Genomic DNA, 24,361 nt, shown 5'->3' with positions numbered 1-24,361 from the left:
CTTGCTTTGATTCTCAAATAAACTACTATTGAGAGACTATTTTCAGTTAAAGAGGAAAATAGCTGAAACCCAGGGGACAATATCATCTACCTGTTTGGGTTGGGGGAGGAAGGGCTGTAAATAACAGTATCTCAGAGTAAAATTTTTTTTTCCCTTCATTAGGGCAAAGGATGAGATAAGATCAGTGCTGTGTTTAGTTCTATTCCTACAAATCAGAAATTGCTGTATTCATACTGAGTACAGCCACTAACTACATCACTACATATATGACACCTTTATTCATGTAGTCAGTGTTTATTCATTATTCACAAAGCACTTACTTACTGAGCACTACCAAGTATCTGGTCTACCCACTCTTCTATAGAGATGTTAACAAGTGTGGTTGATCTGGCAAAATTTAGTTAAAATATCACTGCTTTCCTTAAAGACCTTCAAAACAAAAGAGTTTACATTACTTATTCTTTATTTAGTGATTCGCAGGCTGACTACAGCCTTGTAAACAAGTCTGTGAGTTCCAAGAGCAGAGGTTATGTCTGCCTTCCTTACTTCCAGACCCCTAGCCATGCCTGGCATTGCACTTGGCCTGGAGAAGGTACTCAGCAATTTAAAAAACTAAATGTATCAATGAATCATGAATGATCCCTTAATATCTCCTCCCACTAACTGAATGGCCACCATAGTAGAGTTCTTTCTTCCCTTGTGATGATCCTCTCCATAAAAATGAAACTATGAATTGTTTGATTCAGTAGACTTTTGAGTATCTTATTTGAGTATTAGGTATTTAAAAGGAAAAAAAACACACATACAACATGTATTCACATAATTATACAAGTTGAAAAGATCTATGCCTTATTAAGATGAAAGCATGGTAGGAATACTTTAAAAAAATAATTGTAAACTTTTAAAATGTTCTTCAGTGTTTTCTTACCTGGCAATCCAGTCTACTGCCAGACCTTCTGCAGCTGGTAGATTGTAGTTTATAACTACCTCCCTATTTGTCTTATTCAAAAAAATTCTCTCAATGACTCTTTTCTCTCTATCAATCCAGTACAATCTCTTTTCAACCCGGTCAAAATCCAGTGCCACAGCATTGCCCAATCCTTGCAAAATGAGGGAGTAAAAATTGCCATCTGTAGTTAGATTTCTCAAATAGTAACGGTTGCTAAAAATGAGATAGGGCTCAATGTTACTGTTCTGCCGGCAGCTCTTTCCATCTGGCTCGCGGATGTAGCCAGGGGCACACTTACAGATGTAAGAGCCCATGACATTCTCACATTTCTGGCTACAGACAAAGGGCGTCTCTTTGCATTCATCAATATCATCACAACTGCGCTGATCAGACAGAAGCTTGTAACCAGGGCGACAAGAACAATAGAAGCTAGTGGGGGTGTCCGTACAGTTTTGGTCACAGCCACTGAGGGAAGGGTCATCACATTCATTAATGCCTGTAGATAAAAGACAACAACTATTAGAGAACCTAAAATATCAGCAATGGAGTCACCATAACCATCAAAAGTTAACATTTCTACTGGACAGCCCCAAATTTTCGTGAGTCACACTAAAAGACAGACCATAAGGAACTTCTACAAGGCATAGATTACAAAAGTCACTATTTTTTCGTTTCCTTCTCAACTTAATCTTTCACCCGTGGTTTTAACAGTTAACACAACTAGCAAGTTTGAGTTTGACTTCTAATCCTATACTGGGCAACCTTGGTTTAACCAAAAATTTTAAAAGTACAATGTCAAAGAAAAAGGAGAATGAAGAACAGAAAAGTCTGGACAGTAGTGTACTAGTAAAACAGATCTTTGGAAACAGATTTCCAAATAATGCTCTGACTTGCAGCATCTTCCATGTTAGTGGTGTGTAACTACTCATACCTTGGCCACATGTGACTACCATGTGACATCAGTGAACAAGGGCCTGGGAAGAAAGCCATGCATTTGGCTCTCTCAAGATAGGATGGACTGAGCAGCATCTATAGGGTGTACTCTGACTGGTCATATGAAAATGAAAAGTATCTACAGAGAGGAAAGAACATATTCCTTTTAATTCTGTATCTTATAAATTCTCCATAATCTATGTGTGGGGATGAATAAAGGAAGTTAAAACACTTCCCTTCAATCACATAGGTTTGAAAATGAAGAAGAGGTTAAGGAGTCTAAGCAGAGGGACTGTTCAGGTAACGAGCGGTTCCAAGGGTTTGAAGATGATTACCAATGTTGCTTTAACCATGCTATTAGGTACTGATGACCTGAAATTTTCATCTCCTGTTCTCTAATGACAGCCTGAGTAATTAACAGTAATTAATTAATAATAACTTTTGTGTATTGACCTTACTTACCAAGAAACTGTTGCATTTTGGTAGACAAGCAATAGTAATTTTCTGGCAATACTGTACTTAGAGCATGGGCTGGAAAGGGTTGAGAATCCACATTCAGTCTCCCCATTCTTCCCAAATGTTCTATTAAACTCACCACATCCTTTCTCATCACTATTGTCTAAACAGTCATCTTGTAGGTTGCAGACTTTCACCATCTCAATGCAGTTCCCATTATTACACTTGAACTGATGAGGGGGGCATGTGGTTTCTGGGGTGTGGCACAGGTCATGCAGCTCATCAGAGTTATCTCCACAATCATTATCCGAATCACAGACATAGCCCTTATAAATGCAGAGCCCATTCTGACAGGTAAATTCATGTTCCCTGCAAGTCGGGTATGAGCACTCCCTTTCATCACTGGAATCCCCACAGTCATTGCGTCGGTCACACCTGTATTGAGAGACCCAATATCACACTTGAGAAGTATACAACAGTGCTCAACTATCACCCACTGGTGCTTTGTTTCTGCCTCCGAATGACAGACTGACCACTTCCACCACCTCTGTGTTGCCCTCAGTGTCCTCTCCCTCAGAATTTTCTTCCTATAAGAATCAAATATTTAGCATTCCCAGGTTCTGTTTGCCACCATTGGAAATGTGCGACTAGAGTCATTATATACAGTAGGATTCATTTTTCCCAGTTGATTAATTAAATACACTTCTATAATTTTGGTGTTTGTTTAGTCTATACATCAGACAATGAGAAAACTCATTGCAAGGCAATGTCCTGGGTAGTGTGATGAAGAGTCCATACTCATGGGCCAAGGATGACTACTCTATGTTATAAATGATAAGACCATTAGAGGTATCCTCTAAGAACACATATCTCCATATCAGAGTATTGTTCACATTGGCAATCCCATTTCTTCCCTCTTTCATTATAATACTCCTGCTATCATGAGATATGAGTTGCAATGATGGCTGGGAAGGACAGAAAACTATTAGCATAGAATATTATCAAAGGAAGAAGGCACTGCAGAGCCCTAGAAGCTGTTTTGGGACCATTCCCAGACAGTATTGCTTCCTGAAATTCTGTTCAGTTTTGTCCACAATATTCCAAGAGCCCATAAAAGACATGATTATGGAAGAGGATTTTCTTGACAGTACCAAAAGTCATCACAAGTATAAAGGAATCTTGAATTACGATTGACAAAGCGAATAACAAATCATGAAAAAAAATTACATAGAGTACATAGGAACTGGAGGCACAGCATTAAAAGATGTGAGAACGAATGTGGTTAACTTCACAACTGATCTATATAGTCAAGGATGCTAATCACCAAGGCATTCCAAAAACCTAGGGCACTGCCAATGTGCTTTATACTGAAAGGTATGTATGTAATTATAAAGACTGCTGTAATCAAAGCAAGCTGGCTTAGCTGCATTTGGTCCCTAGGAGATATTTAACGCATTTCCAAATGATTTGAGACAGCAATTCCTTTTTTTTTTTCCTGTAGTTTAGAACCAGGTCAAGAAGAAAATGAACAAATTGCCAGGTTTTTAGATACAATTGCCTGGCAGTATTCCAGCAAGTTGCTCACAACTGTCTTACCCAGGTTCTTCAGCAGGAATCAGGAAAGCATCAAGAGAAAAAAAGTCAATAGAAAAATGATCCCTTGTGCCACTGTATCAAGGACCACAAGTTCTGTCAACTGGGCAAGAGCATACACATTCACAGCACACTTGCTAGAGGCTATTGGCACTTTGGGAAAACAGAAATTATAGATATTTTAAGTTCTATAGCACATGTTTCCAAACAATATTTTTTCACTTACAATAGCCCTTGGCTAAAGCAATTCAGAAAACTTATCAAAACAAAAAGGAGGTGGTAGAAGAAAGCAAGAGGAAGGAAGAATGAAAGAATAAAGGAAGGAAAGAGTAATCAGTTAATTATTCTATGCCCTATAAGCCTAAGTTTCCAGACAATATCTAAGACTGATTCTTTTTACTGAATTCAAAAACACCACATAGCAGTATATCATAATAAGACTCTTAAGTAGGGGGAAAATTAGATAAAAATCTTTTCACTTTAACTAACAAAATATAAAAATCTACATATAACGTTAATATCATAGATAAACATAAACATAGATAAAGCATACTGAAATACAACTTAACTACAAAGAAAACACATCTATCCCCTGAATATATTCAGGGTCTAAATACACAAACTACCACCTTTCAGCAATGTCAACTTGGGTCTTTTGGAGGTGCTAAGTCATCCCACAAAAGTACATTTTCTAGAAGACATTTTATCTACCTTTTTAATCACTGTTTTTTCTTTTGTTTAATGTTAAGTACATAGTCTTTTCACAGGACATGACTTCTTCTCCTCTGGCTAGAGCACGGTCATGAACATACTGTATTGCACCACACTGTATGTCAGAGACTCTCAGGGCCTATCATGGGGCTGCCTGCCCCTAAGCAAATGATACCAGAACTTATGCTGCTCCCATCTTGTGCCTGCTTCATCTCTTTTGTCTGTCACCTTCCACAGCAGTCTTTATGCTGATGATTCTTGCTGCTCTCAATATGCACATATATCCTTCAACACATGCAATGTCTCTGCTTGGCTCCAGTTCCATGAATTCAAATGCTGGATACAAATTTTCACCTCAGGAAGACCTAGTATAGCAATCAAGCTCACCTTTCACCTTGAGCCGACTCCGTCTGCACTCCCCTATTTTTGTTAATGCTTTTGCTATTCTCTAAATCCATTAGGATTGAAGCCTGCACATTACATTTTCTTTCTCTATTTCCCTCTATATCAAAAAGTTGCCAAGTGGGAATAATGAGAAGGTGGAACACCTAAAAAGTTTAAACCTTTAAAAATGGTCCATTTGTAGGAACTGAGAAGAAATCAAACAACACTGCAGCAGAAGAAGATTCCCAGCTGGCAGGCTATGGGCTGAATCTGTTTGACACTCACATTAGTCTACAGACTTAGTACTAGTCTATAGACTTAAATTTTGTTTCTGACATTTAAAATCAGAATATTTATATAAAAATCCAAATTTCCAATGCCTCTCAAAAAAAAGCATACACATTATGAGCCTCCTGCCACTCCAGTGAGAAGCTGGATAGCATTTTACATCTTTTAGCAGGTGCTCCCAGGCCACCTCACCTAATCTACTAACTCTGAGCACAGTTTCTAAATTTTACCTTTCACCATAGTTACACTATTATCTTTCTTACAGCCAAAAGCAGGAAGTGGGGGATTTCTTGCACCCATGTGTCTACTCCAAGGGGTATCTGCTTCAAGAAAGAACATGTATCTATTAAGTCTGCTTCATCTCCTTGATCTTCTGTGCAAGGTCACATTATGTTCTATATAAGCCTTAGGCATTTCTGACTTCATGGCCTCTATTCTCCAAAAAACTACTAAAAAATTATACTTAGTGACCACAGTACACACTTAAAGTATCACTGGCCTTAGGCACTGTGTTACTACCCTTAATGGATATGTCCTGTCCATGGAGAGTTGAGATTTGATGGGAAATTTTTAATTCCCAATTCACCTGAACACACTTGGGATACAAAGCCCATTGTTACAAGTGAATTCATTTTCAGAGCAGGATCTCCGGGTGCAGTTCTGATGCTCGTCATAGCCGTCAGCACAGTCCGCATCCCCATCACAGACCCAGGCCTGGGGGATGCACCTCCGGGAGGGAGGCACACTGTTGACACAGAGAAACGAGGAGCCGGAGCAGTTGTAACTCTCTGAAAGGAAGCACACAAGAGTCAGAACAGGCTAGCCCTCAGGATCATTCTGAATCATTCATCTTCTTGCTACATATCATTTATCAATCTGAAAAATAAAGGAAATATGGAGGAAGTAAACAAATCACATTGCTTTGATACTAGACCATAAGAGAAAATTATATTCAACAATTATATTTCACGTGCCTTATACTAATTTTTTCAGAACCAATAAGCATACTAAAACCTTGAATTTTTCACAATTTCGATATAAAATCATATTTTTCCCTTAGGGCTTCAAAAACTATTTCCATTTTGTTAATTGAATACAAAAATCTTTGTATTTGGTAACTATGCTTATTTGCAAAGCTTAATCACAAGAACACAGTGTAAGGTAAGTTTTTACTGTATAGATGAGAAAATTGCAACTCAAAATACTTAATTAGATGGTTCAAAGTCACAGAACTCTAAATAGTTAGGGTTTCTTCTTCCAAATTTAGGGCCCTTTTACCTACACTATAGCTACCATTCCCAAAAAAGAATTAGGTTATGTAGGAGGGGTAAAAGTCAACATGAGTTTTCAGAAACCACCACACTGTTAAGGAAAAGATTGAGATGCTAACGTCTTATCATTAGTGCCTACAGAATGCAAGAACATGTATTTTATCTAACTTCACCACATGAACAGAAGACAAATGAAGAGCAAGCAGCAGTCCTTGTTTGTGTTGCCAACCACCATTCAGAGGCTATAGTGTATGTGCAGCTGTGGGCCACCTCACAGTCACTGCTGTGTTGGGTTATGATCAAATGCAAACATCAGGCAGCCATTGTTTTTATTGTTCTACCATGGAAAGATGCTTTTCTAAGACACCTTGGTAAGAGTTCCACACTCTGCTTGAGTGGAGAATGTTTTGTAGCCTGTTTCATAATTCACTGAAAAGGAATACCCCTCCTCCAACCCACTCCCCTAAACAGAAGTTCTAAGGTAATAGATAAAAATGGAGGCCATTAATTGCTTCACTGTTAAGTGGATATTAAGAGTGGACAACTGAGTTCCTTTATCTGCTCTAAAAATGGAAGATATTGTTTCCATTAGCTAAATGCAAAAGAAAGAAAATAAACATTAAAATCATTATTCATCATTTTAAAGCATTTAAGTGAATATCAATTCCAGAGTAAAAAAGTAAAGCAACATTCTATCAGTAGCATTCAATTAAAAAGGTATCTGCCTGACAAGTATTACTACCCAAACACAGAAAAGCAAATCTATTGAGCTTCCCTGGAATGTAACTCTGTAGAAAAATTAATTGGTTTCACTCACCACAGTGGTGTCTTTCATCCTCATCACTCATGTCCCCACAGTCATTATCGCCATCACAGATCCATTCTCTTTGGATACACCTCCCACTGTCACATTTGAACTCATCACTCAAGCATGTGGCAACACTGAACACTGAAAAAGGAAAAAGGACTTTGCTGACAAGACAGTTTGTCCCAAAATCCTAAAAGAAACGTGCTGTAGTAAGGGTTGGAAAAAAGAGCATTCCCTAGTTGTACGCAACTCTGCTAGTCTTCCAAAGAGAGTCAAACCACAGACAACATGGGCGGCGGGCTGAGTAGCTGACTGACAGTGCAAAACCCTGATTACCTCTTGTTACTTGGATGAGGTTCAATATACCCTGACAAGTCTGATATAGAAGTAACAGTCTTTTCCCCGGAGATATAAACTACAATTTACTATTTCACATACTTCTGTTTTTAAATCTACTTTTCATCCAAAACTCTTCTTTTTGTGGTAAGTCATCTCTCCAGTATACTTCATCCCCATTTGCCTATGTTTTCCTTTTCTTCATAGCACTCAGAAACTTTCAACATATTATACAATTTATTTATCTGTTGTATTAGTTGCCTGTCTCCCCAGGCTAGATAATAAACTCCACATAGTCTTTTTAGTGACACAGCATGAAAAAGTATAGAACATCAGTGCTCAATACATACGTTTTTAGTATAAGTGACAAATCATCTTTTGTGTTTTAAATTAGCCAACTTGGATTTAAATTCTTTAATCATATGTTCTTATTAAACTAATCATCAAACCCAGGGGCCCCTCAAAATTAACCTATGTGAAAGAAAATTTAATTTTAGCCATTATAAGTATATCACAATGATCACAAAAAGAAAGCTATAATGCCTTTCATACACTAATAAGAAAGAAGGCTATATTGATACAACTTTTTGATGATCCATACCCCCTTTGCACATAACAATACCACTTCTGGAAATCTAGAAAGGATACATATGAAAACAGGTTGCAAAAGGATATTCAGCTCAACATTATTTTTATATTTAAAAAATGTAAACTATCTACATGTCATCAGTAAAGGATAAAAATACACAAAGAACAACCACACTTAAATATTCAGCAGTAGGCCTCCCCGGTGGCCCAAGGGGTTAAGCCTTCACACTATGAACCCATAGGCAGCCACTGCAGCACAAGTTTGATCTCCAGCCAGGGACCTACATGGCGAGGAAGACCTGTCCTGTCTTGCTCGCTGCTCCCCTCACCAATGTATTTCAGTACATCTGCCTGGTCTCACTCTCTCTATACCCCAGTTCTTGTATGCATAAATAAATAAAATAAATCTTTTTTAAAAAGGAATAATTTCAGGGGCCCTCCCTGGTGGCGCAGCGGGTTAAATCACTGCACTAAGACGCTAAAGCCACTTCCGCATGAGTTTGATCCCCATCTGCCCAGGAGGTGATCCATATGGTGTGGCAGACCTCTCCTGAACCGCCCACTGCTCCCCTCAGCAGTGTGCTTGTCTATCTGCCTGTTCTGCTCCCTGTTCTGTGTGTGGTGAATCCTCTCACAATCCCTGCACCTCTGGCCTGTACCTAGTTCTGAATCCATAAATAAATAAATCTTTAAAAAAAATCCTTTAAAAAAAAAGGAATAATTTCAAAAGAGAAAAGTATGAAACAATCTGTAATTACTAACATACTGAAAACATGTTATTAAGCTAAGGGGGGGGACATAAAAATGCATGTAGTAATATTCTTTTGCATTTTTAAAAACATGTATCAGTATACATAGATAAGGTAAGAGAAAACTCACACTCACCCTTACTAGCAATTACCTCTGGGAAGTGAGGGAATTTAGTAAGTGCAACAAAATGAGAATTTTGCTTTCTTTTAATATATATCTTATTATGTTTTTAAAATAATACTTCTCACAAGAGAATAGGTTCATATATGGAGTCTGTGCTTATTTTTATTTAAAATCGGTTAGGTTCTAATTGCTGTTACTTATCTCCCCTCACTAAAGAACGAAGTAACTTTACTTTGGTTCCACAGAGAAGTTTAGAGACTATATTTATTCTTCATGTATTGGAACAAACAGCTCATCTTTTTCTTTTTTTCTTTTATTGAGCACACATGTAAAGTGCCATTTTCATCAGATCATATCAAAGATACAAACTATTGAATGTTTTATGACTGTGGATATTGCCCTTAATCACCTGGCTGAGGTAGTGTGTGTCACGTTTTTTGCCCTGTGAAGTTATTCTCTTCCCCCCTTTCCATGCTGTTCCCTACGGAGAGAAGACATACCAACCCCTACCTAAGGAGTGGAAGTTATGCTTCCCCTATCTTTGAGGGTGATATATCTCCATAAGTTATGTGGGAGTCTTGTCTATGGAAGATTTGGCTCACTGTTTTTCCTTACCACCATTGCTAGCTCATATTTTTAACTAATCTCTTATACTATTTTACTCTTTACACAATCTCTTTACACAATCATAACTGTTTCTTTTACTGATCCTCAAAATGCTATGTGCCCTTTTCTGACCACAACACTGTTAGTGTTGGGAAAAGACAACTAAGCAAAGAACTCCAAACACCACGCTCTAGCTATTAAGCACAAAACTTGAATCCAAGAGAAAACAGGCATAGAAAATAGTCTGAATTTACTTGTAAAACTCTACTAGTGGTCCTAAAACACAAATCTTCCCAATATTTTTTAAGATTTTTATTTATTTATTCATATAGAACAGGGGTACAGGCCAGAGATGCAAAGGGTGAGAGGCTTCACCAGAGACAGAGTGGGGAGCAGAACAGGCAGATCGACGAAGTACACTGCTGAGGGGAGCAGCGGGTGGGTCAGGAGAGGTCTGACTGGCCATGTGGATCTCCTCCGGGGCAGGCGGGAATCCAACTCATGCGGAAGTGGCTTAAGCTTCTTAGTGCTGTGCTTTAACCCGCTGCACCACAAGGGAGGGCCCACTTTCCAATAAATTTTATATCTGACGGGACTTACAGCAATAATATAATAGAGGAGAAAATAAAAGCAATACAAACTTTTAAATGAAAATAGATAATGACAATATAAAACTAGATAAAATAGTATCCACTATTTTAAAAGAAATACAGAGATTATATAAAGCGATCAAACAAATTTTTTAAGCAAACAGTAAACATTTTAGGCTTGCATGGCACATGTTCTCCACCACGCCTACCTGACACTGCCATTGTAGCACAAAAGCAGCTACTGATAATATGTGGCTGCATTCCAATAAAACTTTATTTATGAAGACAAGCAGCTGGCCCATGGTTTTAGTTTGCTGACCCCAGTATAGCCATATGATACACTGACAGATTAAAAAGAGTAATGAAGAAGATTGTACCTTTATATTTTATAATGAAATATTCACAAATATGAATTAGAACTTGCAGAAGAAAAATTGCAGTCTCCAAATACAAATAGCCACAGCCGCCTTGAGGAATACAACTTCCCAAGAAGCTCACCTCTTAAGACTCACCCCAAGACTCTCACTTCATAACCTGCCTCACAGAACAGAAAAGAATTCATGTCTGTCATATAACCCTTTCTCAAGTATCTGGGGTTCCCAATCACTTCTGTATCCTCCCACTCTCTTAAGGGCCAGCACTCAAGCCAAATTCAGAAATCCAAATAGAATGGATTAAAATCAACTGGGTTAAACAAGCCAGGCACGATATCAGGTGTGCCACCAACATAATCTTATTTCCTCACAGCAATCAGCAAGCTCTATATCCCAATTAGCAACCCCCACAGATCCCTGCAGCTATAAACATCTGCTCAGTGGTGTCAGCATCTCAGCTAAGGGCAGGAACAGGGAACACAAATGTTCAGTAGCCATGAATTTAGTCTGTATCTGAAGTAGTTGAAAGAGACTCTCTAGCTGCATCTTAAAGCTTTCCATGCATACTTATTCTCTTACCACAAGTGTCAGGTTCATCGGAGCCATCAAAACAATCTCTATTTTTATCACAGTACCAATGGCTAGGAATACAGCGTCCACTCGTACAGCGGAACTCATTGTTGGTACACGTGCTAGAGGCTAGAGGAGGGAAAGAAAATAAAAACACTGAGCAAAACACAACTTTTTCCCATTAGTCTTAATAATCTACCTATAGCTCTAATCTATATAAAAACTCCAAGGAAGAAAGATTGAGGCCTGGCAATGAACGTCTATAAAAGCTTTCTATTGGAAGGGAGGAAAAAGCAGTATCTCTCCAGTTTTCCATAATTTTTTGCAGATTCCAGAATTCCAAAACTGTACTTTTCAGAAATACCAAAGAACTATCTTTGTAATACATAAAACACATATAATCAGAGACTTGGTTCTGTGTTTTCTGCTATAACACAAAACTAAATAAATGTTATTGAGTAGTTATAAAAAGGAAAACATGAGCCCATCTGAGCTCATATACACACAATACCAGGTAGCTATTTAGACCATAACTAAAGAAAGCTAATAAAGTTCTCCTTTTATTCATTTATTACATGGGAACTTGAGTAAATGAGAGGCTCTCCCTATGTTCAAATATTCATTCTTTTTTCATATAACCTTAGGCATTTCTGGTTAGATGTATTTTCCAAATTTGTGATGATATGAGTAAGAGGCAGAATCAAGTCTTATAATTCTTGTTTATATGGATCCCTGGCTTTGGTCCATGTTATCTGATTGTCTGCAAGGGAGAAACTGGTAAGGAAGTGGAGGACACACAAAGGTCAACACCAGCTCCAATCTGTTCTTCTCCAATGCTGCATCCATAATTCTGCTTCCTCTTGCTGCTATTACTGCATGTGGACCCTGCTCTTGCACTATAGCATTGTCACAGGTAACAACTACTAAATTACTCAATTATGCATCTATTTGTACTAGTAGTCTCAAAGCTATCAAGGCAAAGTCTTTTAATTTGTGCTAGGAGAAATTGTTTTATCAGACAAATGTTAATAAACTACTCTGAAAATCAAACACATTAAAACAAAAAATTATTTCAGTTAGTAATGTCTTTATAGTCATAGTAAGAGTAAATATAAGGGTTTAACATGCAAATTCTGCATTTTCTCAGCTCTGAGGGGAAAAAAGGGCTCTGAGGCTATTGAAGGATACTTGTCAGTACAGGTGAATGGAAGAAATATTTGGATTTAGAACATCCAGCCATGGATCAGAAAGAAGGGGCTTCTCCAACAATCTCTTCAAGAAATAGCCTATTGCATAAGGTCAATTTGAGGTGACAGACTGAAATTAACCCAACACCCAAGTCATTTATCTTTGTATAAGCTCAAGACGTGTATGTCTGGAACCAAGTAAGAGAAGCAGATTTATCTTACAGCAGAAAATAGGGCTTTCATCACTCATATCTCCACAGTCATTATCTCCATCACACAAGTAAATACGAGGAACACAAATATTTGTGGTCTGGCATTTTGAGTATCCAGGCTGGCAGGTACGGTCAGCTTGAAAAAAACAAACAGATAAATATTTAAAACACGTCCAACATACCACCACATACATATCAGAAAAACTGACCATGCTTGCAAAATTGCAGAATTCAAACCACCAGAGGAAGGTATTTTCAAAGTTATCATAGAGGCATGATCCCTGACACTTAGTTTTCAGCAAAGATTCTATATATCTATATAAAAAGGGAGATATTGAGCTGATATTGGAGGAAGAAGCATGAAGACAGCATGGATTATAACCGCCATGAAAGTACATTGTCAATTTTCACTATGGAAACTTGTATATTAATAAATGAAGCTAAAAGTAAACAAATGGATAGCATACCATAAAAAAAATCTAATATATTTAAAATCAGGATTTTCACTGATTTGATCAGATTATCCCTAGGAGGCATTATAGGCATTTTAAGATTATTGTAGAATAACGCAATTGGAAAGACATGGAAACAGCCCAAATGCCCAGAAATGGATAACTGGATTAGAAAAATGTGGTACATGCACACAATGGAATATTATTCAGCAACCAAAAAAAGAAACACATGTCTTTTGCAGCAACATAGATGGAGCTGGAAAAGATCATACTTAGTGAAATAAGCCAGAAAAAAAAGGAAAAATACCAGATGGTTTCACTCATAGCAGGAGTATAATGGACCAGGCGAGAAAATAACAAGAATAATGAACAACCATATACCAGAGACATTTTGTGGGGGTGGAATGGGAAATAGGATAAAAGACAGCGGGGGGAGGGAGATGCACTGGACTATGGTGATGGCACATGGATGATTTGGTGATGGGAAAACCAAGGGGATTGCAACTGGGATGGAAAAATGCACCAAAATATGTAAAAATAAACTATTATAAAATTTTTAAAAATTATTGTAGAATAAAAGCAAGCAACTAAGAGAATCCATAGTTTCTCACAGACAAGATTATAAAGGTAGAAAAGAAAGACCTATACTTGTAGTTGAAATAGAATTATCAGTATAGGTTCTTTTTCTTTGTTTGTTTTTTCAGTTTTTTTTTCTTAAAAATTGCACTCTCAGACCCTCCCTGGTGGCACTGGACACAGCCACCTCAGCTCAAGTTCAATCCCCAGCCAGGGAGCTGACCTACATGGCACAGAAGACCTCTCCTGTCTTATCCACTGCTCCCCTCAGCGTGTTCTTCTTCCCACTCTGTCACTGATGAATTCTTTCATCACCCCTGCACCTCTGGCCTGTATCCCAGTTCTGTATGTGTAAATAAATAAATCTTAAAAAAAAAAAAAAAAAAAACTGTACTCTCTGGTCTTGGCCAGCCTCCCAAGTGATTGGTTCTGAGAGAAAAGGTCTGCCAAACACCAATGGGAGAAAGCCCTGAAACTAACATAGTTTGTCATCTATCCTGTGTCCTTGACCATCCAAACTGCTACCAGGATGGTTTCTTGTTGCTCTATTAATCAGAAGCTCACTCCAATTTTAGGTTAAAGTAGTCAATGGTTTAAAATACTCAATAGATTCATAAATTTCATTGAATAATTCAAATATTAGGTATAGTTGTTTTTAAAAACCATGTAGTAAACCACATAGTAAATCGAAATTTATATTGTTTTTTATTTTGCCAGAAAAGCTTTGTCTTTATGTAATGATTTCATCTCCTCTGACTTAAGACTTCAAGTCCCAAAGCATAAGTGTTTCAGATGAACTTACGGCAATTTTTTTCATCTGAAGTATCATTATCATGGCAGTTGTTGATACCATTGCAGACAAATTGAAGTGGTATGCACCTCCTATTACTGCAAGTGAATTCTGAGGTTGCATTACAGGTCCTGAACAGGCAGCCTTCTTCATCACTGTTGTCACCACAGTCATTGTAGTGATCACAGCGATAATGATATTGGACACACCGCCCATTGGCACAGGTGAAGGCTGTAGGAGGGCAGGTGTGGAATGCTAAGAGAAGAAAAATATTGAAAAAAAAACCACTTTATTAAAATGTCATCTCAACTTATTTAAGCTATACAATCAAATTAAAGAGAGATTTTGAGTTTACCTTCCGGGGCAAAAAGGGCTGCAAAAACAGACTGCATGTAAAGTGAAATAACACTTAAAATTAGTTAGATTAAGCAAAATAGGTTGACATTTTTTAGCAAATGAAATTTTTAAGCAAATGCTAGTTACTCTGTTTCTCTATCATCTTAATTTAAAAAATTTACTTCAATCATGGAAAAGAGGTACCTCCTAATAAAACATCATCTTCCATGGCATAACAGAAATACAGTCTGGTTTGGGTGTTCTCAGTAAACATTTTTTGTTCTAACCAGACTCAAAAGCACAAATTTCAGAACTTTTCACACATAGCATAATTCTACAAAGAGCTGACATAAAGACACTATTGGCTTCTATGAAAGTTCCTAGAGTTCAACTCACCACAGACATTTTCCAGCTCATCACTGCCATCACCACAGTCATTGTCATTATCACATTTCCAGTGTTCTGAGATGCAACGCCCATTAAAACAGGTGAACTTCGATGTTTCACACCGTGTTCCATTGTCCCTGATGCAGTGTTTGTTGTTGTTGGCCAAATACCATTGGCCCTCATGTGGACACTGGCACTCTGCACCATGTGGACCTAAAGAAAGGCCCAGAAAAAAGTAGGATTTGTGTAACCATTCATTTTCTCTTCCTAAACAGCACTAGTAACAGTTTCTATGTTAAATCAGACAAGCCTTAGACAATTCCCATCAACCTTTCAACTATCTTCTGAGTTACTTTTACATCAAGAAGGGCAATTTCTAATGAATATAGTTAATTCACCCTAGACTACCTCTCTTCTATCCTGAAACAGTAAATTTTCTCAGTAAAATCTGCAATGCAAACAGTACATTTTCCTATGAATCTGCAATTCTCTATGAAACATACTATGAAGCACATACCACACTCCACCTTTCTACCTCCATCAGACTAGAACTGAAATGTCTTCCTAAGAAGGTTCTTGTCAGTCTTTTTTTCAACATATAACCCTCCAAATATATTTCATGAATTACTATGAAATGAAGGAGAATTTCAATTTTGTTTTTTATTAGAGATAAATATTCCTTCAGCCTTCCCTACCAGTTATTGTTCTCTCTTCATAGATTCATGAGTCTCTCTTCATAGGCAATGTCTTACCTGGTGCACAAATATGGCTGCAGCCACCATTAAACTGATCACAAGGATTGCTACAATGCCGTGGTTGGTCCTTCCGAACAATGTGAATACCCGTAGGCTGGGAGGCAAAAGTTGTGGACAGCACAGTCACACCTGACCCATCAAATTTATTAGCTCTGTAAATTTTTTTCATATGCCAGTCAGTCCAGTAAACAAACTGTCCGTAGGTAGTCAAGTCAAAAGGCTGATAGACTATACTGACAATGACCTCACGATTCTGGCCCGTTAGGGTGCTGCGTTCAATCTTCTGCCTAAAATTAAGTTTAAAAAAAAAAAAAAAGAGTTGGAATGCAAAAAGAATAAACCAATGTCTGAACCTAACCATTGCTTTACACAAGCCCCCAATTTTTCTCTTCAAGTGGAACATATGGCAGCAAATGTTTTTAACTGGTGATGGGAAGCTTCATTTGCTTAACAAGCAATGACTTGTATAAATTAGTAATCTACAAATATTAATATAATCTACAAGTAATTCTATAAAATGAATCAGGCTGACATTAAAATGAGAATGTTATGAAATAATATGTGTAATTCAAAGGATTTGATGTTTAGAGCACAGTATTCATTCAGTAAAATATTAATTACTTACCATTCCTTTAATGACATTTTTGATTTGTCATTTATCAAGTACTCCTGAGGTATTTACATAAAATGATTCAAGTTTAGATACAAAAGTTTGTTTCAAATGAGAAAATAAAGAAAACATCAAATTGCTAGGTGCTCAGTATTACAAGACCAAAATCAAAAAAAGAGCAAGAAAGTTGAGATAACTGACAGTTAGAAATTAGACACAATAAACAAAGTCATCTCATCTCTTCCATTAGGATGACTGGAATGTGAGCAACTGGGGAGGCTGTTATTAGAGAAGTTATTGATAAAATCAGAGTTGATAAAATTTCTAAGGCAAATATGAAATTGTCTAAAAGCTGACTCAAGAAGAAAGGTTCTATTTAAGAAGATGAACAGAAGTTAAAGATAAAAGAAAAATGTTTTTACATGACAATGCTAAAGCCCAGAGAAAATGTAATATCAGTATACATTTAAAATGTAATATCAGTATAAATTAGAAAATGTAATATCAGTAACTACCATATCTTATGGTAGTTACGTGGGACTTGTACATTATAAATTGAGGTATTATATTTGTAGTTATTGTTGAAATAAATTTATCTGGTAATACATCTTTACATGTGCTTGTAATTATTTACTCTCATGCCATAGATGAAATTTTAGTTACATTCACCAGAATATTATAGAGTATCTAAAACTGATTCTACATTTTGGCCAAATCTCTTTGCCATTATATTTTCATCATATTACAAAAATTCCTGTTTTGAAAGTGAGAGGAAGAATTCTTCTTATCAAAACCAACACGAACAACTTCAGACACTTACCGACTGGCATCTGTCCAGTAGAGAAATTCTTCCTCAAAGTCCAGAGTGAGGGCATTGGGCCAGACCAGGTTCCTGTCCACAATGGGTTCCCGGAAGTTTCCTCCCATTGTGGCTCTCTCAATTTTGGCATTAGTACTCCAGTCAGTCCAGTACATGTACCTAGGCATTCAAAAGTAGTCATAATTAATTCACAAGCGAACTCATGATTCTGTTTACTTAAAAAAGAATGGCAGTATTCTTTAACTGCAAATGAAATCCTATTCCATCCTCACCCACATAACTTGCCAAAAGGATTAAGAGTCAGAGCATTGATTCCCTTAGATACTGGCAACCTTTATAGCATCAAAGCAAGTTCCTTCCCAGGAAAAAGTCACTTATGCTCTTTTAAACCTTTCAATCTGTTGCAACAGTGTGATAAATTCGTAAGATATTGGCTATTTGGAATATAAAATAATTTCAGGACCCATCCCCTTCAGAAATAAGCAGACAGAAATATGACAAATAAAACCATGGCATACCCACGGCAAGGATCTAACACAATTGCTCTTGGACGTAGAACATGGGCTATCATAGTGCGCAAAGATCCATCTGGGGCCATGGAGTTAATTGTCTGGTTGGTATAGTCACTGTAATAAATTCTTCCATTGATCCAGTCAAAGGCAATACCAGCAGAAATCCCTATATCTGGACACACACCAACAAACACACACATAAAGGCATGAGTCTCCATATGCATTTTAGAAACACTGAGTAAGTCATGAATATTTATCTCATTCCAAGATAAGCCACACTGAGTATATATACCTGAAGCAATGACAGTGGGAGAACTGAATCCTGGATTCAGGCTGACATAGGAAATCTGGCCATGTCCAGATTCTAAAGATTGTGTGAAGTAGATTCTATTATTTCTACTGTCATAGTCCAGGGCCACAGTATTTTTCCCCACATTTATTGAATGGAATGGTGGATTATGGTTTCCAGGGTCCAGGTATAAGCTTTGCAAGGTATCATTCAAAGCAAAGATGAGGAACGGTTCTGTAGGAATGGCACAGTTCTTGCCATCCTCTTCCAGTTTCCCAAAGGCACAGCCACATTTGGGGGTATGCAATCCAGGTAGAGCAAAACAGAGATGAGAGCATCCACCATTATTTTCCAAACAAGGGTTGTTGTTGACCTCAGCTGGTGACCGGGGCTGGACACGCTGGTCAAAGATGGTCACATCTCTTAGCCAATAGATATTATCTCTTATCACTGTTGGTGACTCTGTGTTCCCTGGATGCTTACTAGCTTGGAAGATTTTTTTCAAATTCCTGTCTACCCATATAATAGAATTTTCAAAAACAGTGATGCCAAAAGGAGTTGGGTAGCGACTACCATAATAAATCACTTCCGATGCCTCTCCCTGAATATTGATCCTTGCAATTATATCTAAAGTATCATCAACCCAGTAAACATAGCCATTGCTTAGGTCCACTGCCAAGCCCCGAGGTGTGACAATGCCCTCTGATACCAGCACAGTTCGATTAGTACAATCAAGAAAAGCACGTTCAATCTTTGGGTTTTGCCCATAGTCAGCCCAGAAGAGGTATCTGTTCTTCGGATCTACAGCAATAGCCCTGGGCATATCCACTGTGGTTTTAAGGAGAACACGACGGTAAGTAGAATTGATCCTCAGAACTTCTACCAGTGTTTCAGATACAAATGCATTTGTAAAATAAAGATTTCCTGCAGAGAAAAAATAATAAATGGAAAACTAAGAAGAAAAAAGAGAATATCTTTTCAAATGCAGAACAAACCATGTAAGGATGAGGTTTAGATTAGTATATGGTATATTTTTCAAGATTATAAATTAATGTCTTAGTTTAGACTTAAGAAAAATATATATTTACTCTCAGGAAGAGATGATTTCAAATTTAGAGAATTTAGCTTCTAAGATAAACACTTGAACATCCTAATACATATATAATTTATAATACAATATAACCTCTATTTTCCAGAATGGCCTTGGTCTTCCATCTGAATGTTTAACTCCTAAATCTTCAAAGACCTAAATATATACGATCAGCTTTTCCTTCAACATGATAGAGCAAAGAGGGTGAGTCAACAGCATCTTAGGTTGTCAATATGATCTAGTGCTCTTTGTGCTTAGCATTAATGTGAGATTTTTTTCCCCTACGTTTCCTCATTTGCATAGATGTTTTCACTCCATGAACCTTCTAAAGCCACCAAAGCAAAATTCCATGGCATTGTGGGTTACATGGTATGAAGGCAGTATAATGAGTAGAGTGATACCAGATTGATATTAAGTTGTTGAACGTTCAATACTGCTACCAAAGCACATCTATTTTATTTTGAAATCTGACTCAAAACAACTCTAGAGAAACCAGGCCAATATGCAACATGCTACTGACTTACTCTTTTTATTTCCCATTTCTAACTGCACTGTATGTATATTTCAATACTTTAATGCAGGATTGGCAAACTTTCTACAAAGAGTCAGGATCTGGTTTCTTTCACAATTACTCAACTCTGTCAATGTATCATGAAAGCAGCCATAGACAAAACATAATTGGATGGATACAGCTGTGTTCCATCCATATTATACTATAGTATAGTAAAACTATATTTCAAAAATAGGCAGTGAGATGCACTGGTCCACAGATCTTAGATTACTGACCTCTGCTTTATCTATACCCTTAAAAATAATGTAGTAGGGCTCTCCCTGGTGGTGCAACAGGTTAAAGCACCTCACTATGAAGCCACTGTAGTACAAGTTCGATCCCCAGCCAGGGAGCTGACCCACATGGCATGGCAGACCTCTCCTGATCTGCCCACTGCTCCTCTCAATATTGTATTTCAGTATATCTGCCTGTTCTGCTCCCCACTCTGTCTCTGGTGAATCCTCTCACCCACCACACCTCTGGCCTGTACCCCAGTTCTGTAAACATAAATAAATAAATCTTTTAAATTAATTAACTAATTAATTAACTAAAATAATGTAGTAAATATGTAATTATGAATGGAATTTAAGATCCCACTTAAGCCTTATATAATCATAATATCATATTTATTGTTATTATAATACCTAGATTTACATAATACATTTTAACACTTTAAGTAAGTCTACCAAGTTTGATAACACAGGATACCTATACTTCTAGAATGGGAGAATATTATAAAAATGGTAATACAATTAAAATATTTGTTTCTCAGCATACCATTAAAAATCAGAGGTAATTCAAAATTAAGTATGTTAACTTAGTTAACATAAAACTGGGTGAGACATTTCAGTATAACTATAACTAATATCAAAAGGTGTTTTTTTTTATTTATGCATATAGAACTGGGGTAAAGGCCAGAGGTGCAGAGATGGTGAGAGGATTCACCAGAGACAAAGTGGGGAGCAGAACAGGTGGACGGATGAAGTACACTGCTGAGGGGAGCAGTGGGCAAGAGAGGAGAGGTCTGCTGCACCATGTGGGTCACTGCCAGGGTGGGGATTGAACTCATGCTGAAGTGGCTTTAGCTTCTTAGTGCTATGCTTTAACCCGCTGTGCCACCAGGGAAGACCCCAAAAGGTTTTTATATAGCAACAAACAGCGGCAATAAGAATTAGGCAACTGAAATTGTTGTTTTAAGATATATAATTCTCATTTCATGATTTAAATTATATTTTAACATCCCTTTCTCTCTGAAAATTTATATATGTCTAATTTGGAAACTAGGTAATAATCTAAGTGCAAAAAGTCCACAAAATTAAACATTTCTAGTCATTTTGCTTACAACTCTGATTTATGCTAATAAATAGGTAAAATAATGTGTTATGAATCTGTCAGTTGAAATACCTTTTTATTCATTTAACAGATACCTAGGTTAGTCTAAAAGCACAACTCAATTTAACTTAAATACTCAATAACCATCTGGAAAAACAGATCTGTAGTATAGATAATGTTAAGTTAGACTTTATAGCATAAAATAAGATGTTGGAAATACAAACACAAAAGGTTTTGCAATAAAATCACTACACAGCCTTCCTACCTGCTATCCAATCCACTGCAATACCTCGTACTCCATTTTCTCCTATTCCAGTTGTAATGATCTTTGTAAAATTAGACCCATCTGGTTTGATTCTATGGATTGCATTATTTGATGGCACAGAGCTGCTAAAATCACACCAATAAATAAAGCCAGAAGATACATCAACATCCACATGTAGTGCATTTCGTCCTGGAACATTTAAGAAAAGATCATTAAATAATTTTTTAGCCAGAACTAGAAAGTTTAAATGTCTGCCATTCCTCTCATACTCTCATTCCCAACCCTCATTACAAAATAAAACTATTTACAATTGCAGTGAGCAACTCCTACCACCCAGACCTTGGTTTCTAAAACCCATTTCCCTAGGGAGAGGATCTGAATATACTTCTCCAAAGAAAATATACTGGGTGGGGTTTGGGGGAGGTACAATAGACACTAGAAAAAAAAGATATTCCTCATCTCTTATTATTAGGGAAATGCAAATTAAAACAACAAAGATATTACCTCATACCTGTGACAACAGCTACTATCTAAAGGACAAGAACAAGTCTTGAAGAGAATGTAGAGAGACCCTTGTGTACTGCTGTGGGGGATGCAAACTGGTGTAAAAACTTGAACTATGTAATAACAAATTTTTAGGTGACCACCTTAACCAATTGGGGCATTTGCTAAGAGAGGCACTAGTTGGCATCAGGTTCTTTCTAATGAGAGCCTGTATTACAGACAGTTTAATCTACAAATTATTTTAGTCAAACTGTTCAATTTCAATCTAAGCAAGCAGTTAAACCTTAACAGGGTGTAAACTGAATGACAAGTTAAATGACACCATGAGGAAACTACCAGACAAATCTTCAAAGTGAGATTCGGAAAGAACAACAAAACTTTGTCTTAAAAACCAGCATTATAACAAAATAGCTATGGCAACCATACAGATTAGAAGAAACTACAGAGACAGTCCAAATATAATGCATCAATCTTGATCAGATCCTAGCTAGAAGAAAGTAACAATATTAAAAACATCTGAGGCCAAGTGGAGAAATATGAATATTAAATGACAATGTTTTTTCCTCCCCCTTATCTCTCCTAAATGATAATGCTTTTCAATGAAACATGCTAAAGTTTGTAGGGGTGAAGTATCACGGTGCCTGAAATTTTATTTTCTGGAAGTTCATAGAGAAAGAGTGAGAGTTTGCATGTTGTAAAATGCTAACAATTGTTCAACCTAGGTGAAGGTTACTTTTCTTTCAACCTTTCCGCATTTGAAATTTTCCAAAATGAAAGGCTGAGGAGATTACTGATTTTATAATCAAATTATATCCATAACTCTTTAGACACAGGAAAGCAATGGCAAGTCATGAAGTAGCAAAATACAGCCACCCAGCAGGAGAGTGTGTGGGCTAGGAGCACCTTCCTTCTTTACTACATATTTTTCTATCTCTTCTCACCATCTCCCGCACCCACCATTCCTATCATCCTTTTTCTTCCCTACCTTTTCTTCCCATTATTAACCTGTGAAATACTTCTCGCAATGCTAGTAAATATTTAATTCCTCTTACGGTAACATATACCTGGGAACCTCTAAGTCCATCTAAGAAGCAAGGGATCATTTCAATTGTTAATAGTACACAGACATAGCTATTCATGAGACTAATATTGTCAACTCATGTACTTCATCAAATATAGGTTAATAAATCAGACTGTGGACAATTTCACTACTACTGTAATGTTAGAGTACCATCTACCCTAAGTTTCCATAATGGTTCTTTTGAATACCAACTCTGAAATACTTCTGCAGCCTCACACTGCATTCTGCATTGCTGTAGGGCTATGGTTCTCCATGTGGCCCTTGAACCAGTATTGCCCTAAGAATCTGCTGGACTGAAGATTCTCCAACCCTACCCCAGACTACTATTAACAGAAAATCTGGGATGAGACGCCAAACTGTTTTAACAAGCAATCCAGTTCTGGTGCACAATAACATTTGAGAACCACTCAAGGTTTTAAGCTAGTTTATTTAAAGGAAAGGTAAGTTTCGTTATGTGCTTACTACAAACATGGAAAAATGCTGAATGGCACCACGGATCTCCACATGCTACCAGACAGAGTCAAGTCTTACTTATATTGGAGTTGGCCTACCTGGACCTGCCACTGGCACCATTGCTTCTGAATGATCTGACAGTTCCAAGCTGTAGCCTCTGATTGCAGACAGCATGGAAACAACAATGAAGGAATCATATGGAGAGCAGGTCCGATGATCAGGATTGAGTTTAAATCCAGTGGCACAAGCACAGGAGAACAGTCCTCCCGGTGTAGGCAGGCAAATGTGTTCACAGGCGTTCATGTTGTTGCTACAGCCATTTGAGGATTCAGCAGAGTCTAAATGAAATCAAAATTGATCTGTAACTTTTGACCTTACTTACTACCACATCTCAATTTTAATTGGGCAGTCAAATAATTCATTATAAAAATTAACAACATATGGTGCAACCTAAGACAACCTAAAAACCATATTGGAAACACTAGTGTTTGTACAACACCTAAAGGTTTTACAAATATTGCATTATAGAGAACAGGACCTCAGTTGCTCTCCTTCCATAAATTATGCAAGATGGCAGCAAATCTCACTTATATATGTACTATGTATATAATATATAAATGAACATATGAATATATATTATATATAAGTACTTATATATTACATAAATAAGACATGTCAAAACTAAAATAATGCTAAGTTATAGGGGTAAATTTTTATCTCTGGAAAAAGATGTTAAAAAAGGCAAAAGTATTCCTTTCAGATGAAAAATTCTATCCTGTTAACAATTACTGAGTATCTTCAATATGAGAAGAAATGTTTTAGTTACATGG

The 24,361-nt window shown here is 37.1% G+C and overlaps 1 protein-coding gene across 1 annotated transcript in view; it reads right to left on the bottom strand.

The window, feature by feature from the left end:
* Positions 1 to 24,361, bottom strand: part of LRP2 (low density lipoprotein receptor-related protein 2) — a 163,707-nt gene that overhangs the window by 42,078 nt on the left and 97,268 nt on the right. The window contains exons 40-53 of the mRNA XM_004674868.1: positions 23,630 to 23,869; positions 21,494 to 21,682; positions 18,260 to 19,180; positions 17,974 to 18,139; positions 17,456 to 17,614; positions 16,023 to 16,312; positions 15,280 to 15,483; positions 14,560 to 14,802; positions 12,740 to 12,865; positions 11,340 to 11,459; positions 7,403 to 7,534; positions 5,901 to 6,102; positions 2,478 to 2,773; positions 929 to 1,445 (exon numbers count right to left, since the gene is read on the bottom strand). Of these exons, the coding sequence (XP_004674925.1) occupies positions 929 to 1,445; positions 2,478 to 2,773; positions 5,901 to 6,102; positions 7,403 to 7,534; positions 11,340 to 11,459; positions 12,740 to 12,865; positions 14,560 to 14,802; positions 15,280 to 15,483; positions 16,023 to 16,312; positions 17,456 to 17,614; positions 17,974 to 18,139; positions 18,260 to 19,180; positions 21,494 to 21,682; positions 23,630 to 23,869 (3,805 nt within the window). The remainder of the gene's footprint in view (positions 1 to 928; positions 1,446 to 2,477; positions 2,774 to 5,900; positions 6,103 to 7,402; positions 7,535 to 11,339; positions 11,460 to 12,739; positions 12,866 to 14,559; positions 14,803 to 15,279; positions 15,484 to 16,022; positions 16,313 to 17,455; positions 17,615 to 17,973; positions 18,140 to 18,259; positions 19,181 to 21,493; positions 21,683 to 23,629; positions 23,870 to 24,361) is intronic.

This window comes from Condylura cristata, unplaced genomic scaffold (genome assembly GCF_000260355.1).
Source record: "Condylura cristata isolate star-nosed mole 26May11 unplaced genomic scaffold, ConCri1.0 scaffold00002, whole genome shotgun sequence".
Taxonomy (NCBI): domain Eukaryota; kingdom Metazoa; phylum Chordata; class Mammalia; order Eulipotyphla; family Talpidae; genus Condylura; species Condylura cristata.
This window is presented reverse-complemented; position numbering and strand designations above follow the sequence as displayed.